The sequence below is a fragment of the Anopheles coluzzii genome, chromosome 3, assembly GCF_943734685.1.
Source record: "Anopheles coluzzii chromosome 3, AcolN3, whole genome shotgun sequence".
Taxonomy (NCBI): domain Eukaryota; kingdom Metazoa; phylum Arthropoda; class Insecta; order Diptera; family Culicidae; genus Anopheles; species Anopheles coluzzii.
This window is the reverse complement of record NC_064671.1, coordinates 62,496,768-62,521,281: the sequence shown is the minus strand read 5'-3', so window position 1 is coordinate 62,521,281 and position 24,514 is coordinate 62,496,768. Positions and strand designations below refer to the sequence as shown.

General features: G+C 42.4%; 2 protein-coding genes across 9 annotated transcripts in view; both read left to right on the top strand.

Annotated features, from left to right (window-relative positions):
• Positions 1–14,227, top strand: part of LOC120955048 (A-kinase anchor protein 9) — a 39,186-nt gene extending 24,959 nt beyond the window's left edge. For all 3 annotated transcript variants that reach the window (XM_040375521.2, XM_040375520.2, XM_040375518.2), the window contains 2 exons: positions 7,108–7,785; positions 9,432–14,227. In XM_040375521.2, coding sequence (XP_040231455.2) covers positions 7,108–7,785; positions 9,432–12,857 — 4,104 coding nt within the window. In that variant the 3' untranslated portion in view covers positions 12,858–14,227. The remainder of the gene's footprint in view (positions 1–7,107; positions 7,786–9,431) is intronic.
• Positions 14,228–18,999: 4,772 nt separating this feature from the next.
• Positions 19,000–24,514, top strand: part of LOC120958236 (synaptotagmin-7) — a 28,153-nt gene continuing 22,638 nt past the window's right edge. For 2 of the 6 annotated variants that reach the window (XM_049609297.1, XM_040380881.2), the window contains exons 1-2: positions 19,003–19,525; positions 19,860–20,232. The gene's annotated coding sequence lies outside the window, so the exon portion shown is untranslated. Of the gene's footprint in view, positions 20,233–24,514 lie in introns of all 6 variants that reach the window. The other 4 variants (XM_049609298.1, XM_040380883.2, XM_040380882.2 and 1 more) reach the window with 4 other exon arrangements.

Genomic DNA, 24,514 nt, shown 5'->3' with positions numbered 1-24,514 from the left:
TTGCTCGCTCGTGCTCTCATATATTTAACCTAAACCATATTACATTGCGCAGCCGCCCAAAGTTAAACGCCCAAATGGTTGGGACGCGCAAAGGGGAACACCGACGTTTGCCGGTCTCGTGCTCTAACCATGAGTGTCCGCTCAGTCAGTATTTCGTCGGTACAGCAGGAAGACTTTACAGCAAACCGCGTATCGTGTACCGCGTATTTTCGTGTTCGGGGTGTACATTTTTGTATGTAGTTTAATACTCCACGATCAATCTATCGGTGTAAACCGAGTAGTGCGTTCGATGCGAAAGCAATCCCCCTTTCCTCCCATATGGCATATGAACTCGCTCTGATCACTTTGGGAGTGCGCTAGTGATAAATTGTCTGCAGCAGGAACGGTAGTATCGAGTAGAAGCGCGCTGAACAGTTGTCTCGATCTTGTTTGGGGTGGTTCATATGCTCGGATGGTGGCCTTTCGCCTGTTGTGGTGTAGAGCGTTTATTAATAGTGTGCAATGTATTTGGTCTGTGTGTCTGGTGAATGATGTACGTGTACGCAAATGATGAGCGATTATTTCCGACTGTCGCGTCATGCAGTAGCAGTAACAGCACCAGCGCGCGTCATAGTGTGGCCCCCTTTTTTGCTCCGTTAGGATGTTTGTATGATTCGAGAACCCATTTTGTAAAGTGCTGATGTGCGTAATGTGTGTATCCCCCATCAGATGCAAGATTCTCATCAAGTGCAGCTGTACTGGGATTTAAAAGACTGGACGTTTTATTAGTGTTACGAGTTGGGCTTGTTGAGCTACTTTGAGCTATCCGGATTCTTTGTGCTACTATACCCGCTCCCCTGCAGGAACCTCGAGGGGGAAGATCAAGCATTTCCTGTGTGATTCTTGTCGGATCATCTCATTCGTGTATTATTTATTCTGTGGGTTTTTCCTTCCCTTCTCTAACCTTCCCAGAATGGTATCACAGTTTTAAAACGGCATTGGTTGCATGATCTCCGTGCCGGTAATGCGTGGGGGAGAGCGTCTGCAGCATCAGTCGCTATGCTACTGCATATGTGTATGTTTACAACACTCCCGGCACACACATTGCGTTTGTTGTTTGTGGGTGCGTGATCGCACCCAGACGCTCCAGGCCTTGCTGGAACTAACCTAAATTCTAATTTCTGGATCATGCTCAGCTTGGAAGGGTGGTGGCACAGTACGATGCCTCGGAGTTGTTGCAGTGATGGAGTGGTAGGTCCGCTAGGTTTCTTTATTCTTTCGAAGGGGACGCATTTGCATTTCCAAGAACTTGCATCTCTTTTCTCCGGTGAGTTAGGTTTCGATGCTGAATAAAGCTGTTTAAATGAGGTGTTGAGGAAAACGGATGATGGTTTATTTTTGAGTGTGAAATGAAGCGGTTGTCAGTAAAGGTTCTATAAATTCTTGCGCATTCAAACTGATAGCTTTCATTTGTTATTCGACGCATGATAATTAATGAATACGTGTTTACAAACCATATGTAAAGCGGTTAATTGTAGGACAAAACTACAAGATTTTAATTTCAAATTTCAGTATTTTTTGCAATTTATATATTTATTCTTTAAAAACACATTAACTTAAACTATTGAAGAAACATTGTTAAAATCGCGGTGACGTAAAATGATAGCCAAAAGATAAGATTGATTCCAATTGAATCGATGATTATCTTTTGAATAATAGGGATTGAACTACGATGTATCCAGCAAAATTACGATCCATATTAAAATAAATTGGATTCAATCCTTGACTTAATCATGATTTACAGTACAACTCCTTGACAATGTTTAGGTAAACTAATTAGTCATAGGATAACTAAATACAGAAGAGGCAATGACAGATCAACGGTTATTGTGTCAAATAAGAATATGAAAAATCCGATGACCGTTGCTCAAACATACTAGAATCTTTGCCATAACTATCTTTATTGCGTTTAGAAACGATCAGCTTCGATTTCGATTCCACTATAGGCCTGTTTCTAGTAGTACAGTCATCTACTCGTACGACTTAACAACATGCTCGTCATGGGTTCAAGCCCCGAATGGACCGGACCGTACCTCCATACGTAGGAGTGACTTCACCAAGTCAGCCAAGCTGAAAGCCAAGCTCACTTCACTAGTGGGTACAGGTAGTTCCGTTTCGCCATATTAGATTTCGACAATTGTGTATAAACAATCATCTATTTCAAAATACAGTGTTTCCTCGAGTTACTAGACACTCGAGTTACGCGAATGTCTCCGGAACTAGTGATATGCTCGCTGGAGCGCACCCACAACTCTGATTCGATTGCAACTTTTGTTAGTCCTATTTCCACTCCACCAAAACTGGACTTCTAGTTCCACCCAGAGTCGGAGTTGTCCGAAGTCGTCCGGAGTCATCCGGAGTCGTTCAGGAGATATTGGAGCCGCCCGGTGTAATGTGCTTGTCATCAGGCATTTAATTTCGTTGTGTTTATTTTTGTCTTTTTCTTTGCGCGTGTACTTCGTATAAAGGCCTTTGTTTCGAAGGTCGTCTCCTTTTGGCCGACTCTAAACAACTAAAAAAACGACTCCGACTCCGCGCCACTCCGACTTCGGCCTACTCTGGACGACTCCGAACGGCTCCAGACGATTCAGTACGTCTCTGGATAATGCTGGGCGGACCTACCTTCCACAGTCGGTTCTGCAATTATCAGAGTAGGATCGAAGTCCACTCCGGATGTTTTACAACTAAACCCATCACTATCCTGAACGCATTATTCGCGTAATTCGAGAAAAGACTGTATTTATTGACTTTAGTTTGGTCTATATTTTGCTACCTGAAAAGAATCATAATGCTTTTACTACGATTTAATGAATCGTTTCAAAACTATATTTTACATTAAAGCTGAGCTGTTATTTCCACGCTACAGATAATTTGTTTACAGTTACTTTGGACTGAAAATTTGGGGCTTATTTGGCGAGTGATTTTGTGTAGATTTTTCACATAAACTCAGTCCCGACGGTCTCTAAGGCGGTCCTTGATATACTGGTCGAAACCGTAAAACACCCTTAATGCAAATTCAGTTTTGATATGATTGATTTCTACAGATTATGAGATTATGGCACATTTTGTAATGCAAAATATTATTTAAATTCATTTATTTTCATGAACATTAGTGCATTACCATCAAAGCATCGAAGAAAAGTTTCAGATAATCAGTAGTAGGTGAAATTAGTAAGATCTTGTCAAGCAGACAATTTAATGTCTTGATCATCTACTGCTAACTCTCGATTACAAGGTTGATTGAGCATAACAATGATGTCAACATGAAAACTTCACCGACCACTTATTCAATACCCGTAAAAGTGTATTTGTTTATCATTCGGTACTGGCAGGTTTTTGTTTGTTTCTTTCATTACCTCCATTGCCCATCACAGAATGGCCTGAAGTTGACAGCAACTGTTCCCTGGACTCGTCCTCACGCACCACCAGAATTATAATGCAAAGAAAGCCAATTTTTCCATCCCCTCCAGTAGGTGACATGCCTCTCTTTTTTCTTGCAAAGGAACAGTGCCGGTCGGTAGGATACCTGTGGCACATTTAAGCCGTCTTAGCGACATGGGTTCGGTTCTGTTCGAAATGTGAAATGCAAATCACGTGTCCAATCACATTCCTACATTGCTTATTCCTGTTTTCGATACCGTTCCGGGGGTTGTGGCGTGGGGATGGGTGAGCACAGTGGGAGATGACATGGACGTAATGGCATTGGCATACGTATATTGAATGAACGGAAAATGTCAAGATGTGAATGCGTTTGTGATGTTCCGTTTTGCAAAAGGCGAAGATAGCGCAAAGCTTTAGCGAAACTAAACGTTTGCAAATGGGTCCAGTGCGGAAGGTTGAACAATGGAATTTAAAATAGGTTCAATAGAGCTGTATAATGTGATAGAGGGACAAGGACAAGCGAAAAAAAACACCAGCACCAGCACTGAGAAACGGTAGCGAAACGGTGAAGCATAATAATCTGTCCAAGTAGAAAAGATTGGTGGCCCGACGGATCGGTCTTCCGCAGCTGTGTCAGTAAGGGCGGCAGCAGGATGCGGCGCCTTCTCCCCATCATTAATGTTTCATTTGTGCCACGGACCAGGACGACGGCGAGCCTGAATGAATGCCGAATGAATGGTGTTACCATGGTGGTGCAGTTGGTGTGAGAAAACTGGACAACAGCAGTAAAGAAAACGTCGTGGTGAACGATATCGCGTTGCCCCAAACGGACCGAAGAAGTGATCCCCAGACCCTTTTTACCGCTCCGCGCTGTTAAGGTGCTCCATAAAAATATATAAGCAGTTCAGAGGAGTGCTGCTGTTGTTGCCGTGTTAAAAATAGCCAACAACCTCTCCCGGTATTGCCTGGAGTATCTGATTTCGCTTGTGGTGGTGGGGTGTTTTGTGTTCGGTGTGGTGCGGCCAAATGTTTCCAACCGGCAGCGTCAGTTCTGGTAACAGCAGCGGCAATAGCAGCAGCGGTGACAGCGGTATTTTGACGACGGCGCTGAACGGTGCAGCTGGCGGTTTTAGGAAACTGATCGGCTCCGTGGAGCCTTTCGGAGTAAGTATCACCCGTGGCAACAGTGCCGCCGCTCAGGTTCGTTTTGCGTTGGAAGGATAAACCGATAAAATCACTGATAAAGCTAACCAGCACGCCAAGAAGCGCTGTGTGACGGTTCATGGTGATGGAGGCGCGCGCGTTAAGTTAATGATAACATCGGGAAAAGTACGGCCCTCCAATCACCTCCCGCTTGGTCAATCCAATTAGCATTCCACAAAAGCATTCCACCCTCTCACAATTTACGAGGAGATGGGAGATGATGTTCTTATTACCCTCCCGAAACGTAGCAGCATCACCTTTTCGCTGATTAAAATCATGGCCCCTCTTATCTCTCTTCTCATCCCACGATCTGAGCTGTTTTTGTCAGGTGGTTTATCCTTCTTACGCAAGGTTGCGGAATGAAATGATAATGCATTTGGACAGCTGTGGGTGTGTGCGCGGTGGGTATGGTTTGTCGGAGGATGACGAAGCAGTCCTTTTTCTAGTGGCCTTGTAGTAATTAAGATTAAGGGTGTTTGACTTTTGATAGCGTGATCACGGTTGAAAGGTTATGGAAAGCTGAGCTTTTTGCCATCCACATATAAATTACAGTACTTCGATGATTAAAGTTCTGTGATGTTTTGGAATATTGTTTTTCTTCTTGCCTCTTTTCTTGATCACCCAACGGGGGGTAATCTCCTTCACAACCTTCTTTGTTGCTGTTCAAGAAAATGATAAGGTTAATAATTGGTATTATTATTATTAATATAATAATAATAATAATGATTTTTTTATTATTTTCATTTTTACTATTGTTTCATTATTATTATTATTATTATTATTATTATTATTATTATTATTATTATTATTATTATTATTATTATTATTATTATTATTATTATTATTATTATTATTATTATTATTATTATTATTATTATTATTATTATTATTATTATTATTATTATTATTATTATTGTTTTTATATAAAACAAGGCTGGTAGTTGTTGTTTCAAAATTCTAATTTTCCTAAATCTGTGTACAAAGTTTAGTTTTTTTTCAAACTGGGATCATGATCCTGCCGGACGTGTACTGACTTATTTTTACCACTTTTTACCACTTTTACTTTTACTTTTACCATTGGATTCTATAGATAGAATCATTTTATTAATTAACCATTTTGCGAATGGTGAGATGAAAGTCAGGATGCTAATTGAACTACGTCCGGCTGTTATAGGAGTCGGCTGTACTAATGATTAGACCACTGAGCCGCCTGGATCATTGATGTTTATTAAGGATCAAAAGCATGGAAGAGACTCTCATATTGGAAATATACTTTCTAGAGCATCATAATTGTTATGGTGTATGGGGCACCTTTTATATATTCAGTGAACCATGAAAAATATAGACCATAAAATATCAAACTTCATGCTGGACAGCAGTAAACAGCGCTTTTATGATTATTTTTTTTAGTTTTTTGAATGTAAAGGTAAAATTGCTTCTTTTTTTGTTATAATAATGCATCCCAATTCCTTATTTATTTCTCCTTTGAAAACTTCGACAATCGTCGTATATTTTTTATTGAACACCGAATTCTGTTACTTGTAATGTAATGCAACAAACTACGCGCTTAAATGCCAAAACTCTAGCTATGTGATAGGCAGCTCTTGACTTTGGTTTTGTCTGATAATTTTAACTAATTTCTTTATTGAAATTTGGTGTAAGTAATAATAATTTATGATTTTTTTGGTAAACGTCACGGTAAAGGTGAAGGTCGGTTTGAAAGTAATAATTACTTCAAATCTAATTATAATGAACGTCGAAATCTAATCCAATATTTCTACCAACGCAATGAGCTAAACAAGGCTGCACCTTGTCATTAGTTCAGGACAAGTTTTAAATTAAATGGTTGCTTTCCGGACCCTCGCTCGTGTTCGCTTCAATGTAGCGCGTATTAATTTTGAAGCGGCTACAAACCAATATTTAATCTCGTACCATCGCTATCCATCTAGGCCGCACGTGTAGCTAGCCAAATTTCCAGTACACAGCGTGGCAATCGCAACGACCTGCGTCACATCTAGCTGCGAACGTAACGTCAGAAAGCTTGGAATCAGTTTACATTCGTTATTTGCAGATCAGAATTTGTAGTGGCCGATGGTAACAAGCTTGTACCCACCCCCGGGAGCAAACGTTCGATGCAACAATGTAGAATTTAAATCCAGGCCGGAACACATTCGGGATTGTACGTTGGAGTCGAGAAGCCTGTGTCGAGGAACACGGACGGGTGGTGCATTTTTCCATGTCATAATCAAACGATTCATATCAGTTGCATGTTCAGATTTCATGTGAACGGATTTCTGTTTACCACTGAATAAAATGATTTTATTTCCGCTGTTGCCCTCGGGGAATTCTGGAATAATGGGTATTGAAAGGGAAGCCTGTCCTATCATATGTTATTGACTAGTTTGATAGTTTCATACCAATATTTTCAATGTTTATTTTAGTTATTGATTATTATTTTTTCATTTTTTATTATTTTTTAAACAGGAGCTTCAACACGAACGCGATGTATTGCAAGAAAAAATGTCCGAACAATCGCTGAAAATTTCCTCCCTCCAGACAAAGCTGGACGAACAGCGGTTGCGTGCCGAAGAGCTGCACCGCCAAGGAACCTCACAGCTTACCGTCAAGGTGCACGATCTGCAAAACGAGCTGCACAATCTGAAGGAAACGCTTCAAACGCGCGACAAACAAATTGTCAACTTGAAACAGTTCCTCGAGAACAGTCAGCAAGCGATTGCACGGCAGGAGAAGGAACTGGCCATGAATCAGGACGGCGCCGAGCGGAGCCAGCACGAGCAACGGCTCGAGGCGGAACTGAAAGCGAAGGAGGAGGAGATCCGTGTGCTGAAGGAACGCATCAAGAACGAGATGATCAACAAAGCCGCCCTGCCCGATCTGATGGAGACGATGCTGGCGGACAAGAATGAAGAGATCGATCAGCTGAAAGAGCGGCTGGCACAGATGATGGGTAAAGGGGCGGCAGCAAACCCGCGCCACGATGAGCTGGTAGCTGCTGCTGCCCTGGCCAAAGACGACGACGGTGGACGTACGCTGAGCGATGTCGTGTCGATAACCGATTGCGACGAGTCGGACATGGTGATGCGAAGGATGCCGGAACAGCACACACTGGAAGGTATACTTCCGGCACACAGCATTCCAATGGTGAGTACGGGAGTGCGATGCATACATGACCACGCAAGTTCTGGGCGTGAGTGCCAGAAAATCTTTGTTACCGAATGTTTGATTGTTTATAATAACATAGTTGTTTTGATTTCCGAGCGATACTCTCCGTAAAAAAAACATTCATCAAACGCAGCGGGATGTTTTTGCCGGTTGTATTAATGTGAGCATCATCTCTGTGTTTGTATTTCCTTTTCCCTGTTACGGACCTCATCCGATGCAGATGTTCCTGACCGACTTCTGTATTCTGGCGATAAAGGTTACGATTGCTTCAGAGCGAGTTGATATTTATTGCGATTGTGCTACGCTTTCCTCTCTTACTATTCCCTTTCGGACACACGGCCACCATTGACGCAGCTAGCCGTTGTTGTACCATTCTATTTCTGGGTGGCGCGTTAGCATTTGCCATAGACACCGTACATAATGTTGTTTACAGCTCGTGCGAAATTCGATAGTTTCTCCATTAGACCGTAGTTAAGTAGTTGTGTTGTGCTTTTTGCTAATCGCAGTTCCCCCATTCATTTGGAACAACAGCATTCGTACGGTGCACTTCCTTTAGCTACGTAATCCTTAGGACGGATAAAAGCAGCACATAATGAAATGAGTTGTTAGTGAGGAAGCCTGCCAGCATTAAAAAAATATGTTTTGTTATGTTCTTTATTGTAGGTTATCCTTTCTTTCTATTTTGTTGTTGTTGTGATAATGGTTAAACTATTTGCAGCACTTTTTTTTACTTTTTCTAAAATAAATTAACTTATTGCTGACAAACAGCATTTTATAACAGATTCTTATAACGTATTATTAAAATTTTCAAACAATAAATTTGAAAATTATTTTAGTGCTGAAGTATAAGATTAAAATTATTAGAAGATTTTTTATAGTTTGGGTGTTTAATTGAGAAGACTATAATCAATAACTGAAGCTCAGATTTAGAAAAGTAAATTCTAAAAAAAAATATTTTTTAGAAAACTCTTTTCCTTTCAAGCAAAACAGAATAGAAATCGAAATAATAACACAAAATAATTATGGAAGTAGTTATTTCATACTTAATGCCTGTTCGTATTCCTTATTATACTTAAAATATGTAATTGGTACTAATGAAGCATTTAATTCCAGTTTAAATTTATACCAGAACTGTAATCATGCAATTTTCTTTCCAAAGAAGATGTATACCTTTTAAGAAGCGATATAATTATAATTTGTGTTTTTTTAGTGGCTGTCTAAAATATGTTAAATATTTATTTTATTAAAAAGATCTTTTTTAAAGAAGTTTTTTCATATTTATTTTTTGTTATCTTCTTGTTGCAAAAAAAAATCATTAATAGATAGTCATTTCTCACAGTAAAGCTCTGAACAAACAGTGCTTATTAATCATTAATATGAACTAGATCTCTAAAAGTATTCGTATGTTACTTCTTATTTGTTGAAATCTCCATCGTTCATTTTAAGATAAATAGACTTGTTGATGTACACTTTGTATTTTCAAAACCCGCTATCGCTATGATCATTTGAAAGTTCAATAATAACTAGTCAATAATATGCTACCAATATGTAACATGCAACTAATTCCCTTTTTGTGCATATCATTGTGCATTCTCCCGTTTACCTATTTTCCCCTCTCAAAAAAGGACTCCGGTACATCCCTGCTTCCGAACCATTCCAAACAGTCGTCCGTGCCACTGGGAGGACACATACTGGGCGGCAGCCATGATTCGACGATGCTGAACTCCATCCCACTGCGTTCGAACTTTTTCCACGACGTCTGCTCGGTTGTCCCGCGCATACCGGACCAAACACGCAGCAGTGCACCGACGCCCGAGTGCGTACCGCGGCAAATAGATTTTTCGTTGGCCGACGTCGAAGGAACACCCCATCTTAACGCCCAGCGTCTGTCGGCACCTCCGCAAATGTTAATGTTTTTCGGTGCCAGCGCAACAGCCAGCGGTCCGAGAGCGTTAGTTCGCGAGCCAGCCTTCATCGAGGAGATTGTTGAAGGGGAAGAATTGAACGACGCTATGGTGGCAGCGCATCCAGCTCAACGGAAAGCACCAAATGAAGTAAATTCAAACCCGGAGGGAGAGGTGGAGTCCCTAAAACTAAGCTTGGACCGCGTTGTGACGGAAAAGAACGAACAGATTGAGGGGTTGAAAGGTGAGCTGCAGGAGAAAATTGAACGGATCGAGGATCTGCAGGTTGAGCTCGCGGCCCGCAACAAGTTGTACGAAGATCTGATGCAGGAGCGCAAAGAGCTGCGGGATGAGGTGGAAAAGGTAAAGCAAGAGCTGGGTCGGCTCGATCAGCAGGCCCACGATATGCAGCAGAAGGAAGCAGAGCTGAGGGTGGCGTTGGAACAGGTCCGGCAGAAAGAGATCGAACTGGGCGAGGTGAACTCCAGGTACGAGAAGGTACGCACCGAAGCGGAGGACGCCACGAAAGAAGCAAGCGCGCTGCGAGGCGAACAGCAGCGACAAAAGCTGGAGGTCGATACCCTTCGCCAGCAAGTGGAATCGCTCAACAAAACCATCGGCCACAAGGATGAGCTGATGTCGAAGCTGGAAAAGGATCTGCTAAACTATAGCAAAAACGAGGAGAAGTATCTCGAGCAGCTGCGATCGCTCGATGCGAAAGAGACGGAGCTGAAAATAATGCAGGGCAACTACAAGGACCGGCTGCACGAGATCGAGATACTGAACGAGGACAATCGATTCCTGACGGAGGATATCAACCGGCTGAAGAACGAGATCGCTCGCAGCAACAACTCGCTCAGCTCGAACTCCTCGTACGTGCAGACGCTGAAGCAAAACTGCACCAAACTCGAGGAAGAGCTGCAGGAAACGAAGGTTTTGCTGACGGAGAAGATGTTGGCCCTCGAGCGTGTAAGAATCGATCTAACCGGATGTCAGCAGGAGATGGAAGATTTACGCTCCACGCTGAAGGAAAAAGAGATGATCATACAGCAGATCGGTGCCGATGGAAACAGTCTGCACGAGGCGCTCTCTAACATTCAGGAAAAGATGCAGGAGAAAAACGTAACGCTCAACGGTAAACTGCGCGAGGAGCAGGAGCGTAATGCGCAGCTGCAGTCGGAGGTGGAGCGGCTGAAGCAACAGCTGCAGCGCAGCGACAATTCCTCCAGCCCGAAACCATTCTCGGTGGAAGAAATAGCCGAACAGCTCGAACGGGAGCTTAACTACTCGGCCCAGCTGGACTCGAGCATTTTGAAAGCAATCGAGAGCGACGATATGAACACGGATGATGATCGGCAGGGCAGCAGCTCCGGAGCGGCGGGAAGAAAGCCGGGCCCATCGCGGAAACCCTCCGATCTGGACGAGCTAAGACAAAAGCTGCAGCTAGAGATGGACAAAGGCAAAAAGATGCATGAACTGCTGGAAGGAGAGAAGCAAAACTCGGCCGCCATCCAGCAGCAGGATGCGGAAATCATTGAAGCGATGCGCATTCGGCTAGAAGCCGCGCTCGGTAACGAGACCACCCTGCAGCGGCTGTTGGAAGAGGAGCGTACGAAAAACGAGCGCCTGTCGCGGATGGTCGGCGGACTGCAGCGGACGAAATCGTTCGACAACTATCTGCTCATGAAGGGTGGCAAGGGTTCACCGCAGGATGGTTCGCCGCAGCGACGCCTGAACCGTAGCAACGAGTTCGAAACGGAGATGATGGCCCGGTACGAAAGTGAGCTCAAGTTCCTGACGGCACAGAATGCGCGCGAGCGCGAACGAACCGCCGATCTGCAGCGGGTGCTGGAGCGAGAACGCGAACGCTTCGAGCGAGAAATCACCGAGCGCACCGAGCACGGCGAACAGGTGAAGAAGGAGCTGAATCGAGTGTTGAAGGAGAAGGAAACGCTCGAGCTGGAGCTGGACCACGAGCAGGAACGGCTCGAACTGGCGCACAAGGAGATCGAAAGCTTGGAAAAGCGCATCGGTGCGCTGCAGGAAGCGGAAGCGCTTCGGTCGGCCCGTCGTGAACGAACCTCCGGGCAGAATTCGCTCGAATATCAGGAGCTGAAGCTAAGGCTGGAGAGCGTGGAGTTTGAGCGTAACCAGCTGCGCGATACGGTACAGAGCCTCCGGTCGGAGGTGGATCGAAGGCGCGTGCGGGAAGCGCACCTAACGGAAGCGCTTTCGCGCGAAAACTCGCTCAACGCACAAAACCAGCAGCAGCAACAGATCGTGCCGGAGGAATTCCTGAACAAGCTGAAGGATCTGAACCGCATGCTGGAGTCAAATGCCCGTGAAAATCAGCAGCAGGCGGAATCGCTCCGCTTCATGATGGAGGAACGGCGGGCACTGCAGCAGCGCATCCAGGAGCTGGAACGGTACAACGTGCACGGCAGTGGCGTGGGCCACTATCACCAACGCGAAGACCTGGAGGAGCGGGCGAACCACCTGTTCGGGAAGTACCTACGCTCGGAGAGCCACCGGAAGGCACTGGTTCACCAGAAGCGCTACCTACAGATTGTGCTGGCCACGTACGAGGAAAACGAAGCGAAAGCGCTTGCCCTCCTCAACGCCCAGCTACCGCCTGGTCAGATGGAAGTGCTCGCGCTGGCCAGCGGTCCCCGATCGCTGGACTCTTCCGGGCAGCCGCGCCGCAAGTCGTTCCGCTCGATCGTGACCGTCATTGTGTCGATCGAGCGGATGAAGTATCTCGTGCGCAAATGGCACGGCGGGCGGCGGGTTTGCGCGAAGGCCATCTTCTCGCAACCGTTCAGCCCGCGGCGCTCGCAGTCGGCCAGCACGAACGTTTGGGCCCGGTCGCCCGGCTCACACTTTGTCGAGTACGGGACGGGAGGTGGCGGCGCTGGTGGGATCGTGCGGATGGAGCGGGCCGAACCGATACCGCCGCAAGTGTTCAGTGTCTCGGCCGGTGGCGGCGCCTTTGCGAGAACACTAGCCGTGCCGGCTGGATCGCCAACCTCCTCCTCGCTGCGCATGTCCGTCGACGTTCTCGAGACGCTCCGGGAGCATCAGCATCCGCACCAGCTGCAGCATCAGCAGCAAGCGCAATACAATCGGAATATCCATGGCAATCGATAGTGAAGGATTGAGAATGGTCACGCGTGTTAGTAGATAAATTTACTACCCACAACCATACCACAACTGCACAAGCCAGACACATTTCCCACAAGCTTCAACAGAACGAACCTTACGTGTCGACGATCAGACGATCAGACGACGTTTGTTATTAAAAATTGGTACAAAAAGTATTAACCTCTCCCAAAATACTATCCGGATCGGTTTGTAGTGGTAAAGGACGATGATGAAAAAGTGTGTACATTTTGACAGCAGCGGTCATCCATCCTTTTGGCCATAGTAGTAGGAATTTACTTGCATCGACAAAAAGCACGAATAAGGTTTTATAGTGTGTGGATATGTGTGTGCGAATGTTACGTGAGATTAGATTCATTACTTAAAGTGTGACCCCTGTTGGATAGAGTTTGTTGTTTAAACCATGTTAAGAAAATCGCACAGTTGTACTAGTAGTAGTGGTAGGTTTTACGAAATCGACAGGCAAGAAGTCCGTGCCGGCCTTAACACGTGGTACAAAATGGAACGTTGGTAGAAAGCATTGATCTCCGTCTGAATTATTTTGAACTTGTACGTCCTGCTCCTATGCCCAGCACTGCTCTATGCTATACGCCTTTTTGCTTCCGTATTAACAAGACTTTAACAGTATTTTGGCAAGTAAAATTGGTACACCCGGTCGTGTGCAAAGATTAAACCAAAAAGAAAAAGAAAAAAATTCAAGAACAAACAGTTTGTACACCGAAAAACAAAACCACTGTAATCGATAAAAACACACACAGTGCCTTACATGGGCAGTTTGCTCTCTGATCGCTCGGTCGTTTGCCATTTAACAGGAGGCGAGTGATTTTCATCTTTATCACTTCATTTTTTATTACCATTTTTTCATCTTCCATTGTTTCTTATCGTACTCTAAGGTTGTTCACAATTAATCAGCGACTGCCCTTTTGTACACTGTAGGATGTAGCAATGCTTGCAAGCGTTTAGTTAATTGTTTCGTTTTACTTCAGTGTTCCAATTTTCTATTGTCGACTAAAAAGAATCCCAAAAAAACCAAAGGCCATTGCATAATTTACATCCCATACAAAGCCATACAGTCTCTAGCGCGAGGTGGAACAAGAACGCTGTAATGTTAGGGAACTATTTATTAGCTACTTTATAATGTTTTGAATTGACGTACAATTTTTCTTTACTACTGTGTAGGATTTTTCTTCTCCCCCAGTATTTTGTGGTGAGCCTTAGAAAGAGAGAGAGAGAGTTAGCTTTAGGTACTACATACACACATTTAGGTATACGTGCACACCACCATCACCACTCGACAAGGAGACAGTTTGTAATATATTTCTGAGAATGTTAAATGAAAATCAGTTGTAGCAATTGTACACGTTCCATCGGCTCCTGCTGTTCAAGTTCATCCGAAAACGCCCGCTTTTGAATATCCGAAACGTTCGCAGAAAACAACAGACAGCCGAATGCAACGTTGTGCAGGAGCTGTTATCAACGTTCCGGAAATTTTGCCTGCGGTTAGGAAACATAAAGAGGTAAGTATATTCCAATAATGACTAAAATCAAGACAGAGGAGCAACCAATCGAAACTGACTGCTTGCCCGATGCACTCACCTGCCTTGCAGTTTTGCAAATCCAATGAGTCAAGTGTGTGGTGTAAAGGTGAAAAGTCTTTCCCGGATGGACAGAAGCTTTACCAACCACCAACACACACACAGGCGCTTTCGCAAATGGCAACCCAGTTTGGGGTTATGAAGCCATATGTGCAAATGAACAGCAGAAGGTGAAAGCGCGCGCTCCTTTATGGCTCCCCAGTGGGCAGGCTCTACCATGTGCCTCAATGCGAAAGGTAAGTGCAGTGGTTTTGTCTGAAACAGAACGCCAGCCTGCCCCCATTGCCCACACACCAACGGGTGTGAATGCACATGCCAGGGACCGGCAGTGTGGGAAGTTTTGATTTTACTTATTTTTGCTGTTTAGGACGCTTGATTTCAATTCAGATATTGCAACCCTTTTCCGATAAAACCAGCACTTTGTTTATTAAATATTTTTTCATGTAAAACGATGAAAAACAACAGGACGAAACAGCATGTCCAACGAATGTTTTATTGCCCATATTCCAAGCTGGTATTTGCGAGAACGCCCTGTAATATCAGATATATGAACCTTTTTCCTGGTGCTTGGGATGATGGGTGTGTTTGAAAGGGGGTACGGTTACGTAGGGCATGTTGTGTTGTGATGTGTGATTCGTGTGGGAGCGAAATTCAACATGTTTCGTAGGCACCACACACACGGGATAGACATGGTTGTAGGTTGCTATCTAAACGAAGTTCGCTGCTGAACCCGGCGGGCTTTGTGGCTGTGGTTGAGCTGTAAAACCGCGTGTTAGATTCTATCCTGTTTCTGACTTTGTGACCAGCATGCAAACGAACATGGACGTTGCTGTCCTGTGCAGGAAGTAATTTTGAAAATATCTAACCAAGGATGTTGCATATGTGTTTGTGCATCTGTGTGTGTGAAGCTATTTAAAGATACGTAATACGAAAACGTTCTACTGGCAACGACGGCCCACAAGCACCTTGTTTGGTTGGTGGCTGTGGTTTTTAATTTTGTTAATGATGTCTCATTTTCCTAGATGATAAAGGCAAATGTGGTTTAAATGAGATCGCTATTTATTCTTCTCTCTTGAATACCACTCAGAATATCTGCTCATTACTCGTTCTCACACAGCAACATTGATTTTAATTCATTTATTGTTTTTGTCTCTCAATTTCAAATGGACTAGTCGGGTTTCTTTTTCTTTTTACATGTTCCATCACACTTATCTGAGGATCGTCTCTAATTCGGTTGGTTCAAGGTATAACTAATGCGACGACAGATGGACTTGTTTTGAAGGTTGATACAAGTAGGAAAATAATATAAATTTAGTAAGCAGAGAGAACGTTACAATCATTTTCATTTAGTGTTGATCTAACAATACCGTAGTCGTATTCTTTTTTTGCGCAACTTTTGAAATGAAATAATTTTGATTTAGCTCATATTATCGGCTATTCAATAAAACTTTCTTCAAGACTGATAGGAAAAAATACATATTTAATAACTGATTAGTGATTATTTAAAAAAAAATGGCAAATATTCCAAAACGCTCGAACAAAGCGTCAACTCCATTTTATTAAAATTTAATTTATTTTCTGCCTTAAGCCTGGTTTACAGATCGAATCAACGTAAACATGATTTTTGTTGCTTGTTTTCATTAAATATTAATCAGAATATGGCGTAAGTTACACTAAAAGAAAAGAAAATTGAATTCCCCAACTATTTTGATTATTTATTTATTCAGCATGAACGGTTCAAAGAGGCTGAAACTGTGCTGTGCTTAAACAAGGCCTTAAAGAAAGGAAATTCAATTCCCAAACTATTTATACTATAACATATGTTAAAATAACGATTTAAATGCATTTCTTTGTGATTCTCCGCTGATCGTTATGTTTCGCCGTTAACAAAGCGGGGAATCACAAGGAATTGTAATTGATCAATATTTGGGGCATTGAATTGACTTTTGGTGTACGATAAATGATATTCTTCTTAACATTTAATGAAATATAGCAAAAATCACGTTCACTTTCACTCAAAATCTAAATGACCTTTAAGAACAGATCTTTGCAAATATGGCTGTTTACACGTGCTGCCAAATCTTATGGATGAACTATCAAACCCATGATGCGAGAAAACTTTTATCAACAGACAAACAAATCGATTTGTTTCATGTTTATTTGTTTTACAAACATTTTCGAATGCAAACCAAAATGGATACAAAATAAAAATGAATCAATTTTAAAACATTATTATTAGCCAATAGACAAGCTTTTAAAAATAAATAATACATTTTAAACTGGCCCTTTATTGAACAAATGTTTCACGCAATATTTCCATGTTTATTCTGACCGTTAAGGTTAAATTATGAAAGTAATCCTAAATTACTCATTTACCTCTGCTCTGGTTTTACTGGGAATGCCTGCAAACAGAACCAATTTTGTTAGTAATTTGTAAAACATTGTAAAGAATCACATGTTATGTGAACTATAATAAACAATTTGTTGATGATACGATATCTAAATCCAAAGAAGCAGTTCGTTCTGTAACGTAATTTTAGGGGGGGGGGGGGGAGGTATCTTCCAACGTTACAGTTTATTACACTAAGGAAACTGTGACTTTCAATTTTCAAATCATGCGTTACTTAATTGATGGATGACGCCCAAATGTTTCATTTCGCACCGTACAAGTTATCCTATAGTACAGATCCTATGCAACTGGGAGTATTTTTACTTTAAGATAAGTTGTTTGGTCTTTAAGGCTTTATTTATTCTAACGGTTTTATTTTTTTTATATAATGAGATGGCCATTGCTTTTATAATTGATCTAAAGGCTAACTCAATCAAAATAGATAATTAATACTGAATTTGGACCATTGTAAATAAAACTATTTAAAAATATTATTTATTTAATCTCTTATTAGAGCGGTTCAGAATAAATATCATTTAGAGAAAACAGTTTAACATGGAAGTATATTTGTTTGTAGAGTGTTTCATGTTTCATTGACTTTCGAATGGGCCATACGATGCTTCCCAGCTTTTTTTAATGTATCCTTTTTAAATTTGCTAATATAATTCCTCTGCAAAGCTTCCACTTTTGCTGCAAAGGTTATGACTCTTCACTTCAATTCGCTAAACCCACTTCGAGTTGAGTACATTGCAGTGAAATCGCAAGGGAATAGGATAACAGCTGTTTCACTTTTGCTTCGCAAATGCAAACACACACACACACTGAATGAGAAAAGCCCGGGCAAACGAGCTTCCTAAACGAGTGGCTTTACAAGCCCCCAACCACGTAACGCGAAACCGGGTGTGACGCCGGGTGTGTACATGAGCGGTCACCATATGAGCTGCTGCAACAGGATCTTCAAATGACGCACGTCCTCCGGATGCGCTGTACAGCGATGTGCCGCACGAAGAAGGACATAAGGATAAAGCCAATCAAAGCTGGCTAAGAAGCGGACGAGCGAAGGCAGTCGAATGGGAAGGATGTAGAGAACGAAAACAGCGCAAAGTTTGTCGAAACATTGCTCCAATGTTGTTTACTGTGGGCTGGCTACTGGCCAACGGGACGCATACACGCACCAAGCCAGAAATAATCCACTACCAAACCATACACACACAAACAACGGCCGCCAGCGAAGCCAGCCTGACCCTGGTCGCGCGGCTCCAGTCCGAGCAGGCGTTGGCGAGTTCACATATTTCGAACGCAAGCGCGCATTATTGCTGTTGTGATAGCGATAGCACGGGACGGTGGGATGGTGGCCGAAGACTGCCAGCGAAAGGAGCAAGTGGTGGAATTTTCATTCATTACTAGCATTTGGAGGTTCAGGTCGAGTGGGGTGAAGCCGAACGACCGACCGGGGCAGTCAGACAACATCCGGCGGCGGTTTCTCTGTGTGTTGCTTTTGACACTTGCGTGCCGGTCGGTCAGTTTCCACAGCGTGATAGAGAGCGCGGAAGGAAAAGAGAGATAGAGAGAGAGAGAGAGAAAGATAAAGAGAGAGAGAGAGAGAGAGAGAGAGAGAGAGAGAGAGAGAGAGAGAGAGCAAGAGAATCGCGGGTGCTTCGGCTCGGTTTCGTGTTCGGTACCAATCTCGCGGGAGAAAATCGTTGGTAAGCCCCTTGGGTTTGATGGCGTACATGTTGTTATATGGTGTAGGTGGGAAGAAAATCAGATCCTCCAGCCAGCAGACCCAACGACATGATGGCCGATGGGTCAATGGATACTAGATGGAGCAGAGCGTTCGAATGTTCATTCCACTTGAGAATGTTGCTCTACAGTGAGTAACACAAATCGTACCATGGATAGAAGTTTGCAAGAACAAAACGCCTAAAACTATGCAATATAAATAACAAATACCATTTTTTAAACAAATTTCAGGTTAAAGGGCTATCATTCGGAATATGATTGATGTATAATCGATTTAAAAAGTTTATCGTTTTGAATAACCGCTTAAATAGCTATGTTTTCAACATTTCTCTTTGCAAATCTTGCCCACGACTGTAGTGCCCTCTCCGAGCATCGCTGGCAGCCCGGTAAGTACAACATAATGTCGCACACTCGACGATCACTTACCAGCTGTCGCTTGGTATGGACGGTCGGGTTTAACTGCACTGTTGCCTTCTGCAAATCAGCTCCACGCATCCACAAAAACCAGAACCGGGCATCAACAAAGATACGAAGCGAACGAACTGCCAAAAACAGGAAAACCCCCAGACTTCGTGGATAGTCGGAAAAGCTCGCTCTGTACTTTCGGGTGGCACGAAAGCTTCCGGCTTTGGTTTGCAACCAACGAGGGAAAGTGTCGTGTCGGTGAAGTTTGTTTGTCTATCGCATCAGTCTCACTGTTACATCGCTGGCGAACCTAAGCGTGCTTCAGTGCAGTTCGTTCGCTTGCACAAGGCGGAAGTTGCTACACATTGCAGTGGAACTGTTTGCAAGTGCCATTCCCAAACTGTCCCCCCCATACGGTACCATTGTGTGCAGTGCTTGTAAGTGTGTAAATGTGAATTTTGTTTGTGTTTTTTTGCTTCGATGCCAGTGATAAATTAACTCCCAGGGTTGGAATATAGTGAGTGGTAAGGATTGCTAAAGACGACGTGAGGGTCGTTTATCGTTCCCGGTGTGCTTTTTGCCCCCCCCCCCCCCCTTCCCATACGTGACGTACTGTCGTGTGCAAGGTGGAACCGTACAGCTGTTAGTGTAGTGGAGAGTAAATATTTACATCCATCCTAAACGGCGCAAGAACGTCCACTTTGTGGAAACTTGTGCAGAAGATGTTCAATATTGGGTCAGCTTAAATCACGGTTGGAAAGTGTCTGTGTTTTTTTTTTGTTTTCTTGTTTGTGGTGCGGTTTTTGCAAGTAAAATCAATCTCTGTTTTAAGCCATACATACTACCCCTGTCTGCAAGGTGATGATGTAACCAGAACCAGTAGTGCATTTGGTCAAGCGATGTGTAAAGTGCGATGAAGTGAAATGTAGCAAATAGTGGAATGGATCTCGTGTAACCAAACTTGAACCTAAACCGTGCAATTGCATTATTGAACAACTTTGTCACTTCATTCACTTACTGGACGACTGAGGGCTCGGTGTACTTCTACGCCCTGCTGGATCAACTTCAAGGAAACAGCTGTTAAACTAGTGCTGACCCATCCGGGGTCGGTCTCTAAATTGGACCTTCAGATCAACGCAAGAAGTGGAGTGTGAAGACACCCGGACCAGTACCGGAAGCAACGTTTGCCGGCTTGGCTTGACGGAAACCATTGGTGGCAGCGTTTGAAGCGGTGAGTAATGATTAGGTTTGACGTTCAACTTGCTCCCTAGACACGGTGTAAACCGTGTTACAGCGAAACATGCTCCATGCTTGTGTTGATCGGGGTTTAGTTTTTGCGTTGTACACTAACGAAGTCGGAAGTAACTCGGACCGTTAGTTTAAAAAGAGAAGAAGAAAAAAAGCCCCTTGTACTGCAAGACGCTTGTGTATTGAGTGTTCCTGGCAGCAGTGTTGCTATCCTCGCTCCAGTACCGTCCAACATATTGCAGTGCAGTGGATCGTCACTAATGCAGGCTGAAGGTTTTCACCTGTAATGCTATCGTTTACCGTGAGCAACCGACATCTCTACCGGTTTGTGTCGGTGTGTTGCCGTGCGGTTTATAGACACTCACGGAAGGAGTTAGCTCAGGTTCGAACTAAATCGACATTGAAGGATATTCGCTCGATACACGCTCGAGGTCACGTAAAATTGGCATTTTGCTTAAAGCTCTGCAAAAGAAAACGGCAAAATCAGTCGCTTTGCTACCACAGCACCGTCGGGAATGGGTAGATTGGTTTGGTAATTTAATTTTGAGCCCCCTTTTCAAACCCTTTTACCTGCAATAAAACCAACGGGGCAGGGTGGCTCTAGAATAACTTTTTGCTTTTGAAAGCCACTTAAAGGACTTTTATTTTATTTGTTGGTGCTCGTTTTCGGCACCAAAATGCCTCACATTTCTTTTGTTGCGTGGCTGTATCGAATGTAAAATAGCATATCAAATGTGTGAATCCTTCCAAAAGGCGGAAAAGTTTCACCATGTTGCAAAAAAAATGAAACACGTTGCCCTTTGATTGTGACCCTCGTTTCGATCGAGAAAAGATGGGGAGAGTGTAAAATATATCGATAAACTGTATCTTAAAGGGCAGAAACTGTACCAGAACGGATAGCTGTTGTTTTTTTGTGTTGAATTTAAACGTCAAATGAGTAAGAAAAGTGTCGCGGTATCATTTTTGAGCATCGAAATAACCTTTTTGGTTTGGAATGTAATAACAAGACTGATTTTGATGGATGGGAATGGGCAGCTGGGCATTGTTTTGAACAAGTTTTTGTTTCGTTCGAATGAGGAAGGTATGCAAACTGCTTGACAAAATTCCATACATAATCTAATTTGTAGCTTTAGGGTAGAATATGTTTTATTTTCTTTTAATCTTTTGATGTTTATGTTTAGGTTAGGAATGCTTTGAATTGTTTTTTTTTACAAATATCGCAACAATGGGCATACCGAAATAACTTCTCTTGTTAAGAATAATTCGAAGCCTTTGATGTCGAAGCTTCTGACGTTTTTTTGTTTGATAAATTTATTTACTAGAACTTATCCCTAGACTATATCATACCAAACAATAATATAAGAAAACAATATTTAAAAATTAATGAAAAACATTGATTTTTTAAGTAATTGATCCTACAAAGCAAGAAAATAATACCACCAATTATTTGAAATTCCTGAAGTCTGTTATAATATTCATAATAATAACGTTATTCAATATTTTGAAAGTTTTATTCAGCAGTGATGCATGACTGTTGTTTAGTATTTTCAATTAATTCCTATACGAATATATTTAAGTCAGATAGAATCCGATTTGATAACAAAAAAAAAAGATAAATACACATAAGCGTACCAGTTTCTTACCCCAATAGAGTATAGAGCCGTTAAGTCAAATTTATTTATGACATGTCGTCATATTTACGTATACCTTCTTTTGTACACCCTATACCATTTTATTTCTTTGCCTAGTAGCGGAATTTCGGGCAAGTGTGCCATAGGGGCAAGCGTGCCACAAACAATTTTTTAACATTAAAATTTAGTAAAATGCCCACTTGTGTATACATATGGTTGCGTTCCAATGACTAGCTATACTGTGCCGAATTGCAGATCAATCGATTTTCTCATTGTTTTGAACTTGTTGAGTATCAAAATTGAGCAGAAAATTATAGTTTTATAACCAAATACCAAATAAGCTCTCAAAAAACATAAGAACAATCAACCGATAATATATTTATACCACCGTATATCTGAAAAATCGTAAAATTGTTTGTGGGGTAGCTGAAAAAAATGGTAGTAAAATAGCTTTGAGATTTAATTCGGATTTTGATAAAACAGTTTTAGTGAGTTATAACATGAAATACTTAAGATGGCACACTTGCCCCAAATTCCGCTAAGTTAGTTTTTAAATTAAAAAAAAGTTTTTAAGGTGTAAACTATTGCATATCTCTAAGCGCTTAACAATCACGTCCGAGTGTACCTTTCTTAGGAACTAAAGTTCTAATTCCACAACCATTTTGCATACATACAGGCGCTTGGCAAAGTCTGTACAGCGTTCGTTATTCAGGTTTTTCTTTTATTGTAAATTTTATATGCATAAATATTAAATAAGTTTTTTTCAAACTATTTTATTATTTTACCTACACTTCCATTTGAATGATTGAATGATAGCTATCTTTTCTATGTAACTACGAACAACTGATGTCCATAAATCTGGTCCGTAACTTTCAGAAAACCAAGATACCATCACAATATTTCATTCTGATTGACGCAAACAAATTATTTCTCGCCGTGGTAAACAAAAAACGAATACTCTTGCATCTTACACAGCAAACTGAGTGAAAAAGCTTGTCCAGCTGGTTTAAAGTTCGCATGTCGTTGACTGAATTATGGACTGCCACATCGAACCGGAAAGCTTAATCGAACATCGCCCTTGAGAATACACGCGAAAGAAAGAATCGCAATGAATTATCGACCGTAGCACGATTTACCACAGAACGGATGATGTGGGGCTGATTTTGTTCTGCTTTGTTTTGTGAAAATTTATTACCCGCCTCTCTTTGTTTTACCAACAACAGTAACAGGTCTAGGATAAACGAAGGGTACTTTACACGGCACCGCTACTGAGGTATGATGAGGTGAACACGCGCATCAACACCATAACCGTTGAGGCGGAAAAAGTGACAGTAATGGCAGTGGTGAAGGGTATAGTAAGTGGCAGGATTGATGTCATGAAAACTGCTTCTATCACCAAAGGTGTTTGCTTGCAAAACTTCCATAAACTAATCAACAAGTCAATCGAGCTCGTTGTGCGTTACTGCAAACTGAAATTGCCACGTACATTTATTTTACATAATGTTTCGCGATTCCTCAGTAAATCAGCCGGAAGAGCCTGCGCTGTAGATGACATTGGGGTTTGACGAGAAAATGGTTTCAACGTTGCTTCCCACCGTGTTAGGCAAAAGTTTTATAACCCTTTTGGTATGTTTTTGTTTCCTTCAGGCGAGCACGGGTAAGTCACGTGCACGCTTGAAACTCTCACACTTGAAAAATGTACGAAGGTTGGGGTTGTTCATCATCAATATCGTGTTTTGGAATGAGGCAAACTTCTTTTTTCGTTTCAAAGAGGTGCAGAGACGTATTCTGTGTGAGCAAAATCGAACAGCCAATATCAAATTCCAACCAACCTCTAGTTCGCTAACAAATATCGCTAAAAGTAAACGCATGCATATGACGATAAAAAAGGTCCCATCAAAGTATGGACCAAGCATAAGGTCTAATCACCACTTTTTGTTGATAAGATAGCTAAAGCAAGATTAGGATAACAGCGATTATTCACACGAGCGTAGGATTGACGGTGCAATGTATGCTTCAGAATGGAAAACGAGCTCCGAAGTAGATGTAAATCTTTCTAACGGGTGCTTTAGGAAAATATGTTTTTCACTACTGCATAGCGTCGGCAAGACCGGATCACCCTATAATCACGTTTCGATACGCACGTCTGAATGCTGGGGATCATTTCGGGGAAGGAAAATCTCGTTTCGTGGTGACGCGAACGCATGAATGAGTTTGCTAACCTACAAAAACTTCCACTTGGGAGTGCGAGTCAAGACAACACCCGGTATGTAATACAAACGACGATGAAAATGATTAGAATTGATGATAGTAATTTACCGCCGTCCATTCGGTTGCTTCAAAGAAGTTTCAAAATATCGTCCATGGAAGTGTGTGCGCGCGCGTAACTGTGTGGGCGCGTGCCAGTGTGTATAATATCAACGGAAAACTTTGATAACAGTCATTATCATCAAGCACGGTGTACCACTTGTTCAGTAAGATACATCGACTAGCTTTATGGTACTCGGCTGTGTGTCTCACAAATGGTTTATCTTTAATAAAAAATGAGTTAAGAAAAGATAGAAATGAAAAATTGTTTAATTGTAAATATTACACAGCACATCAAAAAGTAAAGCTTAAAATTACCAGCACACC